The sequence below is a fragment of the Heteronotia binoei genome, chromosome 8 (assembly GCF_032191835.1).
Source record: "Heteronotia binoei isolate CCM8104 ecotype False Entrance Well chromosome 8, APGP_CSIRO_Hbin_v1, whole genome shotgun sequence".
Classification (NCBI taxonomy): domain Eukaryota; kingdom Metazoa; phylum Chordata; class Lepidosauria; order Squamata; family Gekkonidae; genus Heteronotia; species Heteronotia binoei.
The window spans coordinates 34,437,124-34,458,965 of record NC_083230.1 but is presented as its reverse complement, the minus strand read 5'-3'; the positions used below and the strand labels follow the sequence as shown (position 1 = coordinate 34,458,965).

The 21,842-nt window shown below is 41.7% G+C and overlaps 1 protein-coding gene across 8 annotated transcripts in view; it reads right to left on the bottom strand.

The window, feature by feature from the left end:
• Positions 1–21,842, bottom strand: part of DOCK4 (dedicator of cytokinesis 4) — a 434,871-nt gene that overhangs the window by 262,090 nt on the left and 150,939 nt on the right. For all 8 annotated transcript variants that reach the window (XM_060244887.1, XM_060244888.1, XM_060244891.1 and 5 more), the window contains exons 2-8: positions 15,137–15,220; positions 12,112–12,152; positions 8,591–8,646; positions 7,411–7,507; positions 5,989–6,137; positions 3,029–3,113; positions 1,608–1,759 (exon numbers count right to left, since the gene is read on the bottom strand). In XM_060244887.1, coding sequence (XP_060100870.1) covers positions 1,608–1,759; positions 3,029–3,113; positions 5,989–6,137; positions 7,411–7,507; positions 8,591–8,646; positions 12,112–12,152; positions 15,137–15,220 — 664 coding nt within the window. The remainder of the gene's footprint in view (positions 1–1,607; positions 1,760–3,028; positions 3,114–5,988; positions 6,138–7,410; positions 7,508–8,590; positions 8,647–12,111; positions 12,153–15,136; positions 15,221–21,842) is intronic.

Genomic DNA, 21,842 nt, shown 5'->3' with positions numbered 1-21,842 from the left:
TGCAATTGGATTATCTCATTTTAACAAGACAATCCATTTGTGAATGATTACTACAGTGCAATAATAATACAATATTCAATGAAGCATGGAAACAGACTTAGGTTGCCTCGTTCTTGTCCCTAATCTGTGATGGACTCCCATGAGCTCATTTCAGAAACAGGCTCAGCAAACAGAGATATATTCCCCAAAAACAATTATCTGAGCCCAATTCACCCCTGACAGCATCATCAGGACCACATCAGGATTTTGAATGCCTTCCTACACTAACCAGAACTGGCACAACTGTTCCCCCCCCCCACTTATGTGACCTGGCAATGATGACTGCATTAGTGATAGTTGTGGCCATAAGAAGGGGTAATCTGGAGGCCTAAGAAGACTTCTTCTCTGTTCCCCGGCACCACAGTAATTTTCCAAAGGGCTATGAGTCCATAAGGACTTTTCCTATGGACTCAGTCATGCTGAGGGGAAAACATAAAATGATCCTAGATATACAGACTTTATCACTTTCACTGACTGACCAATGGACTTTACATTTGGATGTAAGATGTTTCATTGACTTGAAAGATAAGCAGGCTTCCCGTTATCTGGGTTACCCTATATTGTCAGACCCAGAGTCAAGGAAAAGACAGTTGAAGTTCAAGATCTTTATTCCAGCTTCATGGGCATACACATGCGTTGTCAGAACTGACCTCTCTGTCAGTTCCCCCAACTTACAAACCTTTGCCCTGACCATTATAATTCAAGTCAAAGTGCACCAAGCAAAAGTGGGGGTTTTGTGCGGGGTTTTTGCAAAGCTCTCATCACCGCAGGTTTTTGCAAAGCTCTCATCATCAGTTCATGGTTCGCATCTCCTCCAGCTCTTGCCCTTGGTTACCTAGCAACTAGCCAGTTCCCAGACATGCCATCCTCCCTCCAGATAAGCAACAAGTTACAGTTATATCAAAGGCATAGCAAGCACAGCACAGCATTGACGCACAGCGTAGCTTTGTACAATTGAATACACATGACAAGAGGAACAAGATGGAGTGACTCTTGACATATATTGCAGGGTTTTAAACACAATATTTGCTTACTGCACTGGTCATTCTTTTGGCTATAGCAACATCAGCCATCTTGCTGGAATACTGAACTGTTTTGTTCTGCATAAACTACAATTATTGCTAGACCAGCTCAAGCATTACTCATCACCACATGGGACTAAACACACATGGTAGCAAAGGCCACCTCTGGAATCAAGTCATCATAGTTACAAAATTTAATTTACACTTCTGGCTCCTGGAAGTTGTATATATTACCAACAGGTGTGAATGTCAACATCAATATGCAGTACTAAAATAAGAAATTAACACCCTTGTACTGACTATATATGGCATTATCCCGTGACATTCTCTGGTACTTTTCTATTAGGAAAATAACCATCTATGTTTTTGCACTCAGTTCATGATGAATGACCCAAATTTCAAAACTATACTTTTAAAACAACAAACATAGAATATGGATATATAGTCAGAAGACAAAATTCAAAAGGCAAATGATTGTGTTTAAGTAAAAGCAATAACAATGATACAACAAAACTCTGTCACACTTCCATGGCATGGCAGTACTACCTGATTGGTCTATTCTCTTTGCTATCAAAAAGCGAGAAGATAACTTCCAGTTCCTCTCCGAGATTGGAGCACATCAGACTCTTCATCTGAACAAAGAGATGGTGACTGCTTACTTGCACAGGAGTATCTTTCTTTCGATAACGATATTCCATCTGAGTGTTGACAACAGTGACAGAAAAATTTAGACGGTACACATTTAAAAAAAAAAAATACAGTGGCTGAAACGGAACTTGACTGAATTTCTCCTCATTAAATGTTATTTTGAATGCCCTAAGCCTTTAATTTTCAAATCACTTTCATCCATTCACTTCCATTTCATTGTCTTTATCCCTTTCCTCCCCTGCCAGTTTCTCAATGAAAATGCCACCCACAAGCCACTTTTATCCTGCTGGGGGGAAATATACTCGTATTTGGAGGATTTTCCCCCCGGTGCAGTGTAAATATGGTGTTTATCCTGGTGAACCAATAAAATATTACTGATGAGTTCAATTTCTAGTAACAGAAATTCCTATAGACATGCTTCATAATTAAACCCAAGCAATTATTTTTACTTGGTATTATTGGAACTATTAACATATTTTTATTTGCTGTTATGACTGAAACCCAGTTGCTTCAAGATCCTCACAAGAAGTCCTTATAGACAGGAGTTCTTGTTCTTGTGAGTAAAAGACCACAGCTCATGAACTGGGATGTTAGGCATATATGCATGCCAAACATTTACTTTATTTAATGCTGACTTGCAAAAACTGCAGCAGCATGGTGCTTGTCTTACTACTATGGTCTGTGTACTACATGCGAAGAGGTTGGGGTAGCAGTGCACATTTTCACAATGCAAGGCCAATCACTTAAAATCTAGCCGAAGACTAACCTAGTGTCAAACTACACCAGTTTTCTGTGTATTTAAAGAATAGTGTGAAACTCTTAGCTATTTCTGGGAACACAAATACATACAGATGTTCAATTTAACCCCAGTTGGATGAGCATGTGCACAAAACCCAGCATGTGCACAAAAACCAGGTTCACATACACTCCTGGTTCTTGTTTAGAATTATATGAAGAAATAGCTGTTTTAATTTCAGTTATCTTTGATGCACAAGAACAGGACACAGCTCAAGTATAGGTAGCCTTCTTTTCACTAATCAGGATCTTAAACCTGGATTAAATCCTGGTTAAAATCCCCATTTGGGGATGAAAACTAACTCCAGATAATCTGTATTCTGCATTCATACATCAGTGTTAATCAGAACTAGTCTTTAGCTCATGTTCTTCACACTGTATGTGAGATGGGAAGAGGGACGAACCAAGCACCTTCATAAACCTGGAACAAGATGGGCAAATGGACATTTTAGTTACTAGCTAAATTGGACATCTGAATACAGCACAAAGAACTGGGGTAAAGTTAGAATGAGTTATTTACCTACCAGTCTAAAAAGCTCTGTAATGCTGATCTCCTCTGGATCCACCATAGCATACTCCTTTCTTGGAACCAAGTCTAATCCCAGTTGTCTGCAAGCAAATATTGAAAAAGTCTGGCTAGTGAGAAACATTCTAAGGACTCAGGATAGAGTTATCCTCTAAGGCAGGGGTGTCAAACATGTGTCCTAGGGGTCATATCAGGCCCTCCAAGCAACTGGCTGTCATGTGCTTCCTTCTCCCTATTTCTTCCTTCTGCATTACAGCTTGCTTTGGAAAGCTTGCTCAATCGCACAGGAGCTACAGAGCAAAACCTCTATTTTCTCCATTGGCTGAGGCTCCTCCCTTGGGGGAAAGGGGGAATAGCTTGCTTTGCCAGGCTCTCTCAATCGCACAGCAAAGCTACTGAGCCAAGCCTCTCTTCTTTCTATTGGCTAAGGCTCCTCCTCCTCCTGGTCCTCTGGGGAAGGGAGGAAAGAGTCAGAGCTTCCTTTGCCCAGTTCCCTGGATCTCATGGAAGAAATACAAAGAAAGCACCTTTAAGACTGACTTTTGACTTTTAACCCATCTGGTGCCTATATTATTTGAGGTCTGACAGGATTTCTGAGTGTGTGCCTGAGGGACTGAGGGAAGGGGAAAGATTCATAGCAGTCACCCTTCCAAGAAGACTCTGACCGGGTCCCTCACACCTGCCTATACATTTCTCCAAATTATCGACTCCAAGATATAAAGCTGAACAGTCATAGAGTGGCTACGATTATTCAAAGTGCAACACATATATTACCATTGTAATCCTTACAACAGAAGTACACCATTATTTTTTAAACCAATACCCTTATTTCTTTTATAAAAGACCATTGATATACAAATGCAAAAGAAACATAACTAGAGATTAAATAATAATAAAAATGAGAAATAAAGGAGGATATGGGAGGGATGAAGTAAGCAGTGGGGTCATACAATGATTGGTTTATGGACCAATACTAGGGGTGGGCACAGACTGAAAAAACTGAGGTCTGTGGAGGTTCATTGTTTGTGGGGTTTATGACCCACAAACTTCCATGGACTTTCCTGTTTAATGGACCAGGTCGTGGTTCGTTAGGTTCGTAAATGCCCTCCATTCATTTGCTGAATGATGCACACACTGCTGCTGCAGCACACCTCAGTGAGTGAAGGGAGGGCATTTTGAATGCCTTCCCTTAACTCATCAAGTTTCACTGCCATGGCACAACTCAGGGAGTGAAGGCAGATGGGTTTGAAACTTGGTGAGACTGAGACAGCAAGATCTTGGGGTCATAGTACAGAGGAAAGGGACTGAAAATAAAATGATCATTATTATAATACCCCTGTACAGACCTATTGTGTGGCCTCAGTTCTGGCTACCAAATCTCAAAAAGAACTCAGCGTTCAAAAAAGTACAGAAGAGAACAACAACAATTATTAGAAGGTTGGAGTAACTTTCCTATCAGGTAAAGCTGAAGAGTCTGTGACTTTGCAGTTTAGAAAAGAGACAACGAAGACAGGACATGATAAAGGTTTATAAAATTATGCAAGGGGTGGAAAGAGTTAACAGTTAACTTTCCCCAAATACTAGAACTCACAGGCTTCCAATGAAGTTGATGGAGCTTCAAATTAGAATGCACAGGCTGACGTGCTCTAAGCTACACTGCCTTTCTCTGTAGTAATACTGGGATGCAAAAAGCCCAGTGGGTTCATTTCTCTGTCATGCAGACTGTCTAGAATAGGGATGAGCTGGCTGTCTTTTCAAACTCTGCAAGGTACTGTCAAAATCAGCAGGATCCTTACCTGGCAACATTCAGATCCCATTCAACATCAACACCTTGCTCTATGAATTTTTTATTTGTAGAAGAGATGACATTTTATGCATTTAGTAACAGAAAAGCGAAATGCTTTGATACAGCTCAAGTTTCGCAAACTCAAACACAGGAAGAAAAAAAATTCTTGTTCGCTCTAAAAATTCTAACATGACACTTCATTTAACCAACGTTTCTAAATAAATATTCAGATGAACAAACACATGCGTTCAAATGCTTTTTGCTTGTATGTTAGGGCTTCCCCCACTAGTTTTTAGGTGCTCTTCAGAATGGATTGGGTAGAAAGCACTCTTGCTGTGCTCATGGCAGAACGAAACAAAATCTTAGTGCAAGAACCTTACAAGATGCCATGTGAGTGAGGATGTGAGATCTGATGAGATTAATCTTGGTAATTAAAATTCCCAATAGAGATGTAATAAGCCTTTCTAAATCACCACCACAAAAAGCCACTTTAAATTTATCCAGTAGTGCTGGACTCCATTCCATTGGTGCAATCCAGTTCTGCTGAGGAACATTTGTACACTTCAAGCTACACATCTGTAATGTATCGTGCAGGTATTTTGTAACTGACTGCTGCCCTCCAGTACATCATCACTCATGTAGGAAAGGAACATGGCTACAAGCACATGGCTGGAATATTCATACACAGTCCCCAGTGGCATTAGACACTTCAGTGGGCAAGAAGAGTTGGTTTTTATACCCTGCCTTTCAGTACCCAAATGAATCTCAAAGTGGCTTACAATCACCTTCCCTTCCTCTCTCCACAACAGACACCCTGTGAGATAAATGGGACTGAGAGAGCTCTGAGAGAACTGTGACTGACCCAGGGTCACCCAGCTAGGTTCATGTGGAGGAGTGGGGAATCAAACTTGGTTCTCCAGAGTCCACCACTCTTACCACTACACAACGTTGTCTATCAAACAAGAGCTCCCATATTACAAAGGAGTCAAAGTTGTAGGTGATACTAGTTGATAATAAGGCCTCATTAGGCCTTCCTTTGAGAAAAAATGTCATCCTATCAGAAGCTATTTGCCTGAAGAAGCCTATCACCAGGAAAAGTTAATTTCCTTTTTAGCATAAACAAAGTAATTGCAATGAGATATAAGTGCTTTAACAAATCATCTCTTACTCACTCATTGCCCCAGTCCAAGCGAGCTGTGATGTGCCGTTTGACATCCTTCATCCTATCATGGGTAAGATGGCCCACTAGTACCTGGCGTCGCAGGTCTAGGATTTCATTCATTATGTGCCATAGTCGATGAAAAAGATCCCCTTCATTTCTCTGTCAAATGCATAACCAAATGCTTAGGCTAAAAAGTCATTAAGCTGAGTACATTTTTTCCTGCAAGGTCATCCCTGCCCTTAGTAAGGACTCTGCCCTGCCTGCCTCCTCTCCCATTTGCCTCCTCAGTTACCAAGAGGACAGACTGTGTTGGGAAACAGGATATAGGTAATTTGAGGATTATAGTATCTACGTTGAATTAAAACTGCCAGACTCTTTTAAAGCAAACAAACAACTAAATCTCTGTAATATTGTATCAGATGTGATAATCTGTCTACTTTTTGCTCAAATTTAAGACCACTAGTTATACAAAATAATACAAGCACCCACCACCCATACAGCTTTTCAACCGATTCCACTCAAGAGTTGGCCAGAGGTGGGGGGCAGGCTCAAGAGACCAACTTGGTAAAGGAGGAGAGGAAACAGAAGTTACCATAGCTGTCTGTTTATACAATGGTGAGCATAGGAGATCCAGGTGCTTGCCACCACACTGCTGTTATCAGCGGGCAAGTGGTGCATAGCCATTCAGTACAACAACTGGCTTCAATACCGATCTATTGCCCAAGGAGTTGGCACATTTATGGATAGGGAATTAACCTTCTTACAGTACATGTTTTATGTTACTAAAATCTACACTGACCGGCAAGTACTATTTTAGCACTCTGAATTCTTTATAACGTCTGCTACTTCTGCGCATTTTGCAAAAAACATCTGCTTGAAGGTTTATCTCAGATCAAAGATGCAAGCCACTTTTAAAGAAGTCAGTTTACCATACTTATGCTAGACAATCGTCCCATTCTGTTCTCATCTAAATTTAATCCAGTTGACTGAGATTTCAAACTTCTTTCTGCTCTTGTTTATTGGTGAAACAGAAAAGCTGTGCTTTATTTTTTGTTCCGATATACACTTTAACCCTGACTCCCATGAGCAGCTTCCCTTCTGGATAACAAATCGTGTGGGCAAAATGAGTTCTACATTACTGGCAGGCAATGCATACATCCTGGCTGTGACAAAGGTTACAGGTGTTTAGCTTTACAGTCTGCCATCTCTATTTTAAAAAGTGAAGAGATGCCCCACCTACTTAAACCAAACTCATAAATGCTGATATTGAAAAGAAAAGGAGTAGAAAAGTGACACATCCAGAAGCAGATCTTTTAGCGTACATTACTAAGTAACTGTCTTTATTAGTAGAATACCTAATTTTAAAATAACATTTTGTTGTTTTATCAAATGCAATAGATACTTTCTAAACTGGGTCCTAGAGCATTCTTACCACATAAAGTTGTTTCCACATTGTCCCCCAGTCTCTTAAAGTTGATGTCATCTCTGTGATAACAGAGTCTTCTGTTGGGACAACCATTTCAAATTGCCTGTTGAAATCAGAATTTTTTTTTTAAAGAAAGTACTAAACTATCGTGCCATTTTATTTTTAAGTAGCATTAAAAGGAAGCATACAAAAACTAGAGTTGATGATGCTATATGGCAAGGGTGGCCAACAGTAGCTCTCCAGAGGTTTTTTTGCCTACAACTCCCATCAGCCCCAGCCACTGGCCAAGCTGGCTGGGGCTGATGGGAGTTGTAGACAAAAAACATCTGGAGAGCTACCGTTGGCCACCCCTGCTATATGAAACTGCCATCAGCTTTGGAAACGTTAGCCTTTCGGAATAACAAAGGCAGACCAAGGTGCTCAGCCTCAGAGTTTCTATCAAAATCAGTTGTTGTACTGGAAGAACAAGCATTCAGCTTGCTTGACATTACTATTCTAAAAATATGATGAGTTTTTTGTTGGGGGGGAAGGAGAAACAAGGCTACGAATTTTAGTTACATACAAGCAACCTTTTTGAGATAGGTTGTCTCAAAGTTGCAGGCTATTCAGTGATTTAAGCCAGCAACAGCTTCATTCCCAAAAAACTGCTGTACTAGTCTGGTGTAGAAAAAACCCATAGAAGTCCTCTGGGATGGTGAACACTATCATTTGTGGATCATGGCCCCAGTTTGGACACATGCTATCTAATTTTCTAACCACAGATAGAAAACAGAAGGCTTATATATTGTTTTCCCTTCCTTGTATGCAAATTCCACCTCCCTTGTTAACTATTGCATAATTTTATTGGCTCTAACCATGGTGAGTTCAAACTACACTTGAAAATCATGGCCAGCAAAGAAAGGGAAGAATGTTTTAGATATAGTATGGCACCACAGGTAGTCTCATCAATCAACTGGAGACAGAAAGAAAATGCAAGTGAGAGGGAAGTTGGGAGGAAGAAGAAATGGGAAGGAGTACACAAGCCCACAGGGCACATCCCACCCTTCCGTTGTGTCTTTAAGGATTCAGAGACTCTTTGGCATTTTAACATTCTTATCCATCTCAAATAGGGCTCTCTCAGCAACCTTCACTTTTCCAAAAGCTCTCCAGCCTTTGCTAAACTTTTTAAGCCAAAATTTCCACCTACCCTTTGTTCTTAACACATGCATTTTTCAAGTGAATATAGTTAGATGGGAAGATACCCTGAAAAAAAAAACAGAAATAGATAATAAATGCAAGCATAAGTTAACACACTAGCAAGAACAGATAGGAAGCCTGGCATAAACAAATTATTAAAAGAAAAAGCTGTGCTTATATTATAGAAGAGCTTTACAAAAACTGTATTCTTCCCAACGACAAGCTGTACAAGACATTTCACAGATTCAGTAAATATGATTGGCAACAACCAGGGTTTATTTACTTATTTTTTAAAAAGCAGGAATGCACAGGAATGCAGTTCCGGCTGGCTTGATGTCAGGGGGGTATGGCCTAAAATGCAAATGAGTTCCTGCTGGACTTTTTCTACAAAAAAAACCCCTGGTGACAACAAATACTACAGTATAACATTCATGCTTTCAGCTAATCAGAAAAGGGACATTAAAAAAGTCTGGGAAATCACTGGAGATGAAATCTCACTCATGACAATTCCAACGAAACTGGAGGTTGAAGTCTGAGAAACAAATCCACAAGTCTGGTTGCAAATGAGTGTCAGTATTGGATTACCATTTCAAAAACTTTGTGTGTTTATCACAAAATCCAGAGAAGACCAAACAAAGAGCAAACCTACATTTTTAATTCTAAATCTCCCTCTCATCTCCTCTACCTTATCCACCAGCTTGTTAAACCAGATCTTTATGATTTAACTAAACATTATGACCAATTTCGCACTAGACCTTTAATCCTGATTTAGCCCTGGCCCCAAACTGACATTCTACACTGGAATCAGAGAAAGCAACTCTGTGGGTGATTACAGACCAGCCCTATGGGCCGACTCAGAGATGGCTCTGAAATCAACAGAAAAAATCTCTCCACATGCAAACATCTGCCACCTATCCTCATCCCAGCCTCTGGCCTCCGCAGGTCAGCTCAAAAATTTCTGAGCCAACAGCCAGTCACCAGGGCTGCATCTGGAAGTGGAAAGGCTTGGAATGTGAAACTGCCAAGCAAGGTGGCTTGGAAATTGAAACTGCCAAGCTGCCCAAAGTTGCTTCCACCTTTTTTTTTTCCCTGAAAACCTGCCTGGAGTGCTTGAGTGCATGAGCATTCAACATATCAGGGAGAAAAAAAGAATGAAGTGGCTGAATTGCCCTGCCCCCCACCCCGCTCATGGCTTGAGGGCTGCAGGGGTCCTTCCCTGGCTCCCCAGCCTCCACCTCCCTCTTGTCCTCACCATTGCAATGCCTAGGAAGGGGCGGTGAAGCAGCCAGGAAGCTAACGGCTCCTATGACAGCCCTCTGGTGTGATCGCTATCAGTGCAGGGTGAAGGGGCAGCAGCAGTGGGAAGGATGAGCTGTGGAAAGAGCGGCTGTGGCCACTGCTGCCATCGCCTCCTCCTCCCTTCCATCCCATGCGATCCAGGATGGTGTAGTGGTTATGTGTGCGGACTCTTATATTGGAGAACTGGGTTTGATTCCCCACTCCTCCACTTGCAGCTGCTGGAATGGCCTTGGGTCAGCCATAGCTATTGCAGGAGTTGTCCTTGAAAGGGCAGTTGCTGTGAGAGCTCTCTCAGCCCCACCCACCTCACAGGGTGTCTGTTGTGGAGGCAGAAGATATAGGAGATTGTAAGCTGTTCTGAGTTTCTGATTCAGAGAGAAGGGCGGGGTATAAATCTGCAGTCTTCTTCTTCTTTCCGTGGCTCATCCTGCTGCTGCTGCTGCTGCCCCCTCACCCCGCACTGATAATGATCACACCAGAGAGCTGTCACAGGAGCTGCTAGCCTTCAGACCCAGTTTACCAATTTAATTTCAGCTGGATCTACTTCCAGGCAATTGACTAAAAATTGGAGAGCCAGTTTGGTGTAGTGGTTAGTGGTTTAGAGCCACTTTGGTGTAGTGGTTAAGTGTGCGGATTCTTATCTGGGAGAACCAGGTTTGATTCCCCACTCCTCCACTTGCACCTGCTAGCATGGCCTTGGGTCAGCCATAGCTCTGGCAGAGGTTGTCCTTCAAAGGGCAGCTGCTGTGAGAGCCCTCTCCAGCCCCACCCACCTCACAGGGTGACTATTGTGGGGGAGGAAGGTAAAGGAGATTGTGAGCCGCTCTGAGACTCTTCGGAGTGAAGGGCGGGATGTAAATCCAATATCATCTTCTTCTTCTTCTTCTTCTCCCATCTGCCCCAAACTGCCGTCTGTTATCACTTTATGATTCTGTGGTTTTAAAATGTCAGCTTGGGGACAGGACTAAACCAGGATTAAAGGTCTAGTGCGAAAAATTGATATATTTTCCTCATGTTCTCCCCGAGTCCACAGGATGACTTGTTCATTGCAACTTCTGTGCTGAGAGCTCCATTTCCAGACACATGTGGGCCTGATTGAAATCAGGACTTAAGCTTTCTCCCCACTTCCCCTGCTATTTGCTCTTTTGAGGAAACCTATCAGTAGCCTATAAGTACATGTGGATTCTCCAATGGTGCAGGTGAGAGGCTTAAGGACCCTCACCCCACATGCTGCAGTCCTGATTAAAATCAGCCCATGTATATCTAGGAATTAAGTCCCCACGCAGAATTCACAATGCCTATCTGATTATGAGAACCCAGGTGAGTGTCCAAGAGCTGAGGCTAGTGTACTCTCAGTTGTTATTCAAAAGCTAACCTGCTCCTGAGAAGAATAGGGAACCAGTCTCTCTCAGGCCTTTTCTGCTGCTGATAGCATTATTTATTTATTTTAGTAAATTTCTATTTGCCCATTCCCTGTAGGGCTCAGGGAGGAGTACAACATATAATAAAACATTAAAATACAATAAAAACGTTTTAAAATAGACAACTCAATAGCACTCAGAGTACCATGACATCACATATTGCCCCACCTAGCCATCTCACATCATGATATCTCATAGGGATGGCAGTTTTTATTCCAGTTCCTAGCACAGATGACAGTGCTGGCTGGGCTGGCATCTTCTAGCCTTATAAGCATCTTGTAGCTTTATAAACATCTTCCAGGTGGTTGCTGCAGCAACCTGGGTTATTGAAGCTGGTTTCCTCAGCCTTTGAGAAATCCAATTCCCCTAGTGCTAGTCATATTCTACCTTATGTTCCCTTGGCTCTTCAGAAAAATGACACCAAGCCGTCCTTCTTACTTTGCACACTCATGTACCACAACATGAGGTGATGGCCCAAGCACCGATCCAGAATGAAATAATTCCCAATGAGTGATCTATAGGCTCTAATTCCACAAATTTGTGCATGTCGGACAGATCCTTTGCTTGTCCTTCCTCCACATTCTTTTTCTAGTGACACCAAAGGCAGTCTATCACAGGTCTCAGTTTCACTCCTTTTTGCAAAAACGTATTTTTTAAAAAAATTATAGTTATGTTAGCTACATAATATACTGAGCTGTCACAGGAAATATATGCTATCTATAGCATTTCATAAGAATGTTACAAAATGAATTTACATGCATTTTCATCCCCCCCCCCCCCCCCGGATTTATAAATGGGATGTTGTCTCTACCTTGAGATTTGGGTTCTTTAAGGAAAATCCTCTATACCAGCCTGCAGAGAAATAATAATAAAGGCATAAAACTGCATTTAACTTTTGAAGCAATATATTGTTTTCTCTCACACACAGTCTGTAGTAACAAAAAGTAGCACAGCAGTCCCACCACCATACACATCAGTATTCACAATTGCTGTCTCCCCACCCCCACCCAAACACGCACAGAATTTCTGCTTCATGGGACATATGTTAATGAATTTTGGTATACAATGAGCACCTGAAACCTGTAAGATGGTATGAAGAAATGCATTTCTTCATTGGAAGTTTGAAATGAGCAAAACCTTCACTCTGAATTTCTTTTCTCTCTGGGCAGAGAGCAGGCAGGAAAAGGGGAAGTCAGGTCAACTGCTTTCCAGACTCAGCCCATCTTCATGCAAATGCATCTAGACAATGGGGTGGTCAAACTCTCCCCCCACTAAGCAGCGAACAGAGATTTGGGGGTATTAAGTCCTAGAAGGACTTCAGGAAGAATCTTCTGGAGTCTTCAGAAAAAGCTTATTTGACCCAGCCTGACCTGGTTAATGGGTGGGGAAAGAGAGATGATAATAGCCCTGGGAGCAAGAAGGAACTTCTTTTTGGTACAAATTCCACTGAAGCAGACAGAGTTCTTAACTGAAATCTGGAGGAGACAGCCACTACCATGTGCTGGCCTGCATACTGGAAGGAGGCTTGAAGGTATTTGAACACTTGTAAAGATCTTGTAAAGCTCAAATACTTTGGCCACCAAATGAGAAGGGAGCACTCACTGGAGAAGATCCTGATGCTGGGAAAGACAGAAGGCAAAAGAAGAAGAGGACGGCAAAAGATGAGATGGCTGGACAGCATTACTGATGTAACAAACACGAATTTGAGCAGACTTCAGAGGATGGTGGAAGACAGGAAGGCCTGGCGTGACTTTGTCCAATGGGTCGCAAAGAGTCGGACTCGACTGTGCGACTGAACAACAACAAAGATCTGTGACTTCCTAATCTCTATATATTTTTATTTAACAACTGATAGGGCATGTCTAGAGGGAAGGACAAAGGAATTGTGTTTTAACATTTTCTTTTGAATCCCGCACTCAAGCTGGAGTTGGGAGTGAGCAGTGAAGTGGCCAAGTTTGCGGATGACACTAAATTGTTCAGGGTTGTGAGAACCAGAGAGGATTGTGAGGAACTCCAAAGAGATCTGTTGAGGCTGGGTGAGTGGGCGTCAACGTGGCAGATGCGGTTCAATGTGGCCAAGTGCAAAGTAATGCACATTGGGGCTAAGAATCCCAGCTACAAATACAAGTTGATGGGTTGTGAACTGGCAGAGACTGACCAAGAGAGAGATCTTGGGGTCGTGGTAGATAACTCACTGAAAATGTCAAGACAGTGTGCGTCTGCAATAAAAAAGGCCAATGCCATGCTGGGAATTATTAGGAAGGGAATGGAAAACAAATCAGCCAGTATCATAATGCCCCTGTATAAATCGATGGTGCGGTCTCATTTGGAGTACTGTGTGCAGTTCTGGTCGCCGCACCTCAAAAAGGATATTATAGCATTGGAGAAAGTCCAGAGAAGGGCAACTAGAATGATTAAAGGGCTGGAGCACTTTCCCTATGAAGAAAGGTTGAAACGCTTGGGACTCTTTAGCTTGGAGAAACGTCGACTGCGGGGTGACATGATAGAGGTTTACAAGATAATGCATGGGATGGAGAAAGTAGAGAAAGAAGTACTTTTCTCCCTTTCTCACAATACAAGAACTCGTGGGCATTCGATGAAATTGCTGAGCAGAAAGGTTAAAACGGATAAAAGGAAGTACTTCTTCACCCAAAGGGTGATTAACATGTGGAATTCACTGCCACAGGAGGTGGTGGCGGCCACAAGTATAGCCACCTTCAAGAAGGGTTTAGATAAATATATGGAGCACAGGTCCATCAGTGGCTATTAGCCACAGTGTATGTGTGTATATAAAATTTTTTGCCACTGTGTGACACAGAGTGTTGGACTTGATGGGCCGTTGGCCTGATCCAGCATGGCTTCTCTTATGTTCTTATGGTGCTGTGTGTATGCTTGTGAACATTTTCTTCTTAATAAATGCTTCATGATTTTTGATCCTGGTAGTGGTTCTCTGGGCCACATAGATGCCCATTATCTTGGACACACTATTTTTTTAAAGCATCAGGAGGAAGGAGAGGGCAGTCAGGTGGCAAGCGGCTACTCCCCTCGTGGTGCAAAAGGCAGCAAGTGGTGCCTGTGGTAACCAGACTCCAGACAGAGGGAGATACAGAGGCAGGGCCTCAGAACTTAGAATGGAACCTGGAAGTCTTACCCTCCCAGTGGGCAATTCCTACAAAGGTCAGGTGGCAGCAGCATTGGACAGAGAAGGAGAAGAGCCTCTTCAGGTGCTGGGAAAACCCAGGAGGGTAGGGTGGAACAGGTTCTGCAAGCAGAGAGGGTCTGTTGCACCACAGAACATGTGCATCAGCTATCAGATACTTGGAACAAAAGAATCCCAAAATCCCATGCCATTGCTAAACCCACACTAGTTCCTAGAATACTGCATTTGGAGTTATCCTGAGATATCATCAGCAACGGTCAATAATGATTTTGTCCACCAACACGGTGGGTCTCTTCACATAGATGCAGCAAAATAGATTTTTAAAAAAATCAGAGCACGGCTTGTTATATAGATCTGCTTTCTTCACAGGCATTAGATTTTTCATTCAAGCAGGAAAGATATCTTTAGTCTGGTTACTATGTTTCTATTCTTTGGCTCCTTTCCTCACAGCATCCAGGATGCAATGCCTTTTACCAACATTCCTTGTAACCCACAGATCTCTGGACCTGATTGCCTTTTGCTTGTGGAGAAAGTGAAGCCTGGCTGAATTTTTTCTATTAAATGGGATCATCTACAGCAAACATTAGCTATGAAAGATCCTGCTTCAATGTAATTGGGTGAGATGACCTCACTGTCCCTTCCCACCCAACAGTTCTGTGTTTATGTCAACACTTACCATCACATTTCTCTAGTATTTGAACAGTGTCTCCAATCTCCAGTGATAATCCATGAGGGACAGTTCCTCGAAAACCCGCAATTACTGTAAGTGATGTAAAATTCTAGTTAATCACACTTAATATTAAAAAGAACCACATTAAACTTTCACACTGGTAAGGAAAAGCATGCCAGTTAATGAGAAGGTTTTTTTCTCCTCCTCTAAAACTCACAGCGCTGCAGGCAATAGCAACTATAAATATCACATTATAGGGATAAAAGGTGGAAGATAATAGCCTATTATTATTTCATCCAGGAAAAGGCGGGGGATGCTTTGCTTAACAATAAGCAAGAGAATTTATCAAGAAATTATAGAACAGGAGACTTTTCCCACACATACCCACACACACTGTGGCTATTTTTCACTCTGGAAACAGTATCAGAAAGAGAGAGAGTAGGCAGAATTATGGATGAGTGGTGAATGGTCTTTTAATGAAATCAGGCAAGAATCATGACAACTAAATTGTAGTCAGATTTTAAGGGCAAGAAAGAACTTGGATCTCAATGGCCAGCCTATTTAATACACTTCTATGCACCAATCTGTTAGCAAATAAGGAAACAGCCAGTTAAAAACTTTAGGAATAATTATTATAATCTAATGTTTAAATGTTTCCCTCATTATGACCTTATATAAACTTGTGTCATGTAAAAGTCTTTAGAGAGTCATGGTTCAGGGTATTCTTGCTGGTGGCATCCATAGTGCACCATAGTTGGCCTTTGAGGAAGAATCGCACTGCTACAGCACCAACCCTAAATCAGACTTTTCCCTGCAGCCACTGTGGCCGGACCTGCCTGTCCCGCATTGGTCTTGTCAGCCACCAGCGAGCCTGCAGCAGACGTGGACTACTGCACCTTTCTTAAATCTTCGTCCGCGAAGCCAAGCCGAGAGATAGTTGGCCTAGGGAGGTTTGTCTTTTCCACTGGTTGACTGCCCTTTCAGAAGAATATATATCTGCTTGTTTTCCCCGCCTTTGGGGATGCATTGCAATTGATTTTGTGGGTTTGTAGAATCTTTCGGGATCAAGTGCCGTGTGGGTCTTTAACTGATTTTGTGGGTCTTTAACTGATTTTTGGTCACCCACACTCTTTGCGGAAGAGCTGCTAATAGAGACAGACAGAGCAGAAGCTCAAGACCGGAAACCCAAGTCTTGATAGAAACTTTTTGGGAAGTTGTGAATGATGAGTCATGACCTGAGGAGTGAATTCTCTTCTTCTTCTTTCTTTATATGAATATTTAAAAAGAATCTTTACATGCATTATAATGTGGAATAAATATGTGGGGAGAAACAAAGGTGATCAGGACATGAATGCATTATCATCACGAAACTAGAGCAAAGCCTGTGCTATCGCTATAAGCACACAGACAGAATAGGATAGAAACTTCAATTGGAAGCTTTTAAAAAGCTCAGAAGACAAAACTGTGGATGGCGGCTGAAAGGAAATCCATCAGACTGGCTGAGAAAACAAGGGTCTAATAAGGAGGAAGCATCTGTGAAATTGCAGATGTGCATGGAAAATTACTTATCAGCCCAATCAAGGAACTGCAATGATATTTCCAATCCCAGCTACATGACAAATTGCCTTAAAAGTACCAGCTGCTCTCTCAAAGACATGGCTTGTGAGCAAGTCCCACAATGGGAAAGTGGGGAGGATGTTAGTGGTATCCTGAAGACACTCCCTCTTCTAACTATTACGAGCTGTACAAATTATCTGTGAAAAAAATGGCATAAAAGAAGTCTGAAATCAGCCAAACTTTGGCATACATTTTTATTTGGGTATATTTTAAATGACACATAGTATACTGCATGTATTAAGTAGTCAATATTAAGGTAGTGTGTTTGCATGATCATTTACTAATCACACTCCATACAGTTAACCTGTATGCTTTTTTTGTAACCCATGTCTCAAAGGCACTCCTTTTCAAAGTTTAGTAGTAGAGGTGTCAGATTTCAACAGAGAACAAAAAATTCCCAGCAAGTTTAAAATGCTCTGGAATACAGTCATTATTATTTTAAAGCAGGGCTTTTTTTGTAGCAAAGGAACTCCTTTGCATATTAAGCCACACAACCCTGATGTAGCCAAGAGCTTGCAGGGCTCTTAGTGCAGGGCCTACTGTAAGCTCTTGGGAGACTGGTTGCATCAGGGGGGTGTAGCCTAATATGCAAAGGAGTCCCTGCTACAAAAAAGCCCTGTTTTAAGGAGTCTTAACTGTAGTAGTTAACTGTTCTGTAGCAGCGATTTCAGCACACAGGAACTGTGCACTCTTTTTTTCTTGAAGCATGCATCTCTGAGGTTTGTTTTCACACTTAGTTTAGAAAAGCGGTTCCCAACCTTTTTGGGACCAGTTTCATGAAAGGCAATTTTTCCACGGACAGGGGGGGGGGGCACTAGGGTTCTGACTGTAAAAATGATCACTGTAAAAATGCTGTGTATACATATAAAGACAGGAAGTATGTGCATTCAGTAGTTCTAGGACAGGAACTGAATGGGTGAAAGAATAAAGGAACACCCCTCTCCCAAGGGCTATCACATTCACTGGCTTCTCTCCAAAAATACAGCAAAATACAGGCCTTGTATGAAAGTTGGGTACAATTCAACTCGTGTTCTTAGCAAAATTATTCAATAAAAAACAGAAGAGCAAACAATACATTGGATTTGTATAGCATATGCACACTAGACTGCCACAGAGAAAGCATAAAATATTTATAGTCAAGTTCAAAACAAAAAAAGGACAGAATGCAACATATTCTTCAAAGAATCCGCTTACAAAAGATGCTACATTGCATTCATATCTAAAACACGGATTTTTCCTATGTTTGTACATCCAGAAAATCTGCAAAGGAAGGAAGGAAATCACTCCTCCCTGATACAAATCCTTATCTATCCACTGAAGCATTTCCTTTTTGCTGAGAAATGAGCTTATGAGGCATGCTTTTGTTTCATAAATGCTGTGTACAAATCTAGCTCTGTTTTGTAAATATATGTGTGTGTGTATATACATGTATATGTATGTATATATAAGATATATGTGTGTGTATATGTGTGCGTATACGTGTGGGTATGTATGCATATACATACAGAGAGAGAGAGAGAGAGAGAGAGAGAGAGAGAGAGAGAGAGAGATGTGAGCAAAGCATAATCATGTCATTTGCAGTTTAGTTTGGTAGGATTTTTTTGTACAAAATGTATGACTAGAGATGGGCACAAATTGGGAAAATGTAGTTGGTTCAATTCATGGTTCATGGCATGCCCGATTCACAAACCACAAACCATCACAAACTTTTAGGAGCTAAATGAACTAGTTCAGTTAGTGAGGTTCATGATGTAGTAGAACATCCTCCCAGAGTGCTAGAGACACCAAACTTGCAGGGGATTTCTGACCGACTCTCCTCTATTTGTCTTTCAAGTTTGGTGTGGATTGATTTTATGAGTCCCCCCCCCCCAAAAAAAGAAGGTGCCCCCATTCTCCACTGTTTCTAATTGAGGAAAATAAACAGCAAAAAACCAAAACAAAACAAAACCAACCCAAGAGCAATAGAAACCCAGCAGAACACAATCAAAGTCCCAGAGAATCTTTGTAATGGAAACTGAAGGGGGAGGCAGGGATTTCACAAGCCAAGCAGAACCAGTGCAATGTGCCCAGCAGAACCAGCACCACTGTGGCAGTGCAAATCCAACAGGACTAATGTCAAGTCAGAGCATCTCTGCAGTAGAAACTGAAGGGGGCATTTTTGTAAGCCTAGCAGAATGAGTGCAATGTACAGAGTACTCAGCAGTACCAGTGAATTCAAAGAGTGCCCAGCAGAATCCATTGTGGCAATGGCAGCTCAACAGGACTGATGTCTAGCACAGAATCACAGGACTGATGTCTAGCACAGAAATTGGGGCCGGGGGGGGGGGGGGGTTGCAAGTCCAGCACAACCAGTTCAGTGTACAGAATGCCCAGCAGAACTGTGGTACTGCAAGTTTAAACAGACTGATCTGAAAGCACAGTGTCGCAAGAAATCCAAGGGGTTTTTTTTGGGGGGGGGGGATTTTGCAAGCCCAGAACAACTAGTTACAATGTGCAGGAAGACTAGCACAGTACCACAGGCACTGCAAGCTTAAAAGGACTGCTGTGAAAGCACAAAGTCACAACAAATCCAAGTGGGGGGGATTTTGCAAGCTCTGTGAAAGAAAATGGGAAGGGAACATAAAGGAAGCACAACAAAAACAGGGGGGGGGGGAACCATCTTGAAACTGACAAGACTAGTTTGAAACTGAAAAGACTGATTCCAAGGCTGGAGAATTACCCACCCTTAATTGTTTTGAAGTTTGGTAATAATTTTGTTTGAATAGAGATAGTCTGTATCTATTCACAAACCTCCACAAACAGCTTGAAAGTTTGTGGAAAGTTTTTACCAGTTGACCTGCATAGACTTCAGTTTGCAAAACACAAACTTCCTAAAATTCATCATGAACTTTAGTTCACTAGCTGTTTTCTGCTGATTCCTATGTATGACACTTTGAATTCCAGAGGAAGGGCAGAACACGAACCAAAATACATAAATAAATAATTCAGAGTCATTTTCATATATATCTGTCATTAGCCTCATTACATTTGCATTTTCTATCACAGCACTAAGAGTAACACACAAATAACAAACAATCACTGATCAGATCAAACAACCAATCACTGATCAGATCAAACCTGCTTAGCTTCTAAAAGGTCGCTGCATCATATGCCAACAAACTATACTTTTTGGTACTATGGGAAGGTTACTGTAGTTACGTATCATGGATATGTTCTAGTCTTAGCTTCAGGGCTTACAAAGGAAATGAACCATTTTCAGCAGTTAAAAGAGTGAAGGAGTTTGACCCAAGTAGGATTTTTTTTTTAATGAACCCTCTAAAGTGTCTGCATATTTTCAAGCAGTTCCAGATGCATTTCTTTTTCAGTGTTTCATGTATACACCAAAGATAGGTTCAGGAGCTGTGCTCCTGTGAGCTCCCACTGAATCCGAGGCCTGCACACACACACACATATACCACATATACCATATATACACACATTTTCTATCTGATATATCAATTAACACAACGAATATAGCAGTTTCCTGGTATTATTAGGATGCACAAGCACTCAATATCAACTTGAAAAATAAAGAAATTTTAAGATCGACATGAATCCACTTTTTTAAATTAAAGAACCAGGTTTTGGACAAGCTGAAACTACTTTCACCCACAGAAACATGTATAAAGGATTAAAAGCTTAGCACCTGGCACCTTGCTGGTAGAGAGGACCATTATATTATCAATGAAACAGATTGTTATAGAAATCTACTGTCATTCAGTAGCATGATATGAGGTGATAAACCTTATATGCCCTAGGAGGAGAAAGCCCTATAGCAACTGTCCAAGTTAAAACTGTATGTATTTCTTCTTCCTCAGCAGAAACAAGTTAAGACACAAATGCCTAGTAGCCTCTGGATAGAATAAAAGTTAATGAAGCCTTGCTAGGCATTTATAATCTTTCCAAGCTTTAACTGCCTTTCATTGCAAGCAGGACTGCCACACTTTGCAATCTCAATCTGACATAAAACATATGTTGCCTCTGTTTTAAAGCGTGGAGATTGTTTGTGTGCTTTCTCTTATGTAAGTTGGTTTTACACTAGTTTGGCAAAACAAGCAATACTGCTCTTGTACTAGCCCTAATAGCCCAAACCCAGAACAATCTGTCATACTTCAGGGTTGGTACTTGGATAGGAGACCACCAAGCAAGACTTGGACTGCTGTGCTGAGGAAGGCAATGGCAAACTACCTCCGCTTATCTCTTGCCTTGGAATCCACTTGAAACTGAACTTCATGGGGTTGCCATGAGTCAAGTGCAACCCAATGGCACCCTTTACCTTTATAAGATGCATGGGAAATTACAATGGAAAATCCACATGTTGGTAGATACTGTATCCAGTGAAATAATTCACCCCCTGGATCTTCCTGTCCACACAGAATGCGATTCTGTTCTTACACCTCTGCCCTTCATATTTTCACCATAATCAGCAGAGGTATGCCTGATTAAAAAAAACCAAAACCGCGAGCCAGTGTGCTCTGTTATTTATGGAACCATTTCAGTACTGTTCTGTCCCCTGTATGCTTTCAAGCAGCAAATCTACTAAACCTACATTCATTTCCCAGGAACCAATGTGTAACATTACCCCCATACCCTCCAATAAAGTCACAACTGCTCCAGCTATGGTGTTTTCTACACAATTGTTTCCCCATTTTTGCTCATACAATACAGTTGCAACAGGTCTTCCACATGGCTGGTTCCTCTGCATTTTCCTTGCTCCAGTCCCCTAGAAGCAGCTTTTCCTCCACCTGCGCCAACAGAGCCTTTTCAGGATTTTTTTTTTACTGGCAATTTAATATTTGTACGGTGCCCCCTGTTCTTGTGCACATGTAAGGGGGGAGGGAGGGGGGAATGTAGAGAAATGGACAAACTGTTATAACACTGTATAACATTGTGGTGATATTCAGTTACCATTTTAAATAATCCTTCTGGTATGGGTGTGGGGGCAGTTACCATAAGGAACTAGGGCAGACTAAATGGTGCCAGTGGTAAAGGGACTGAGAAGATCTGAACTTTCCCATCCACATGAATAGGATATCGATCTTTCTCAAATCACCAC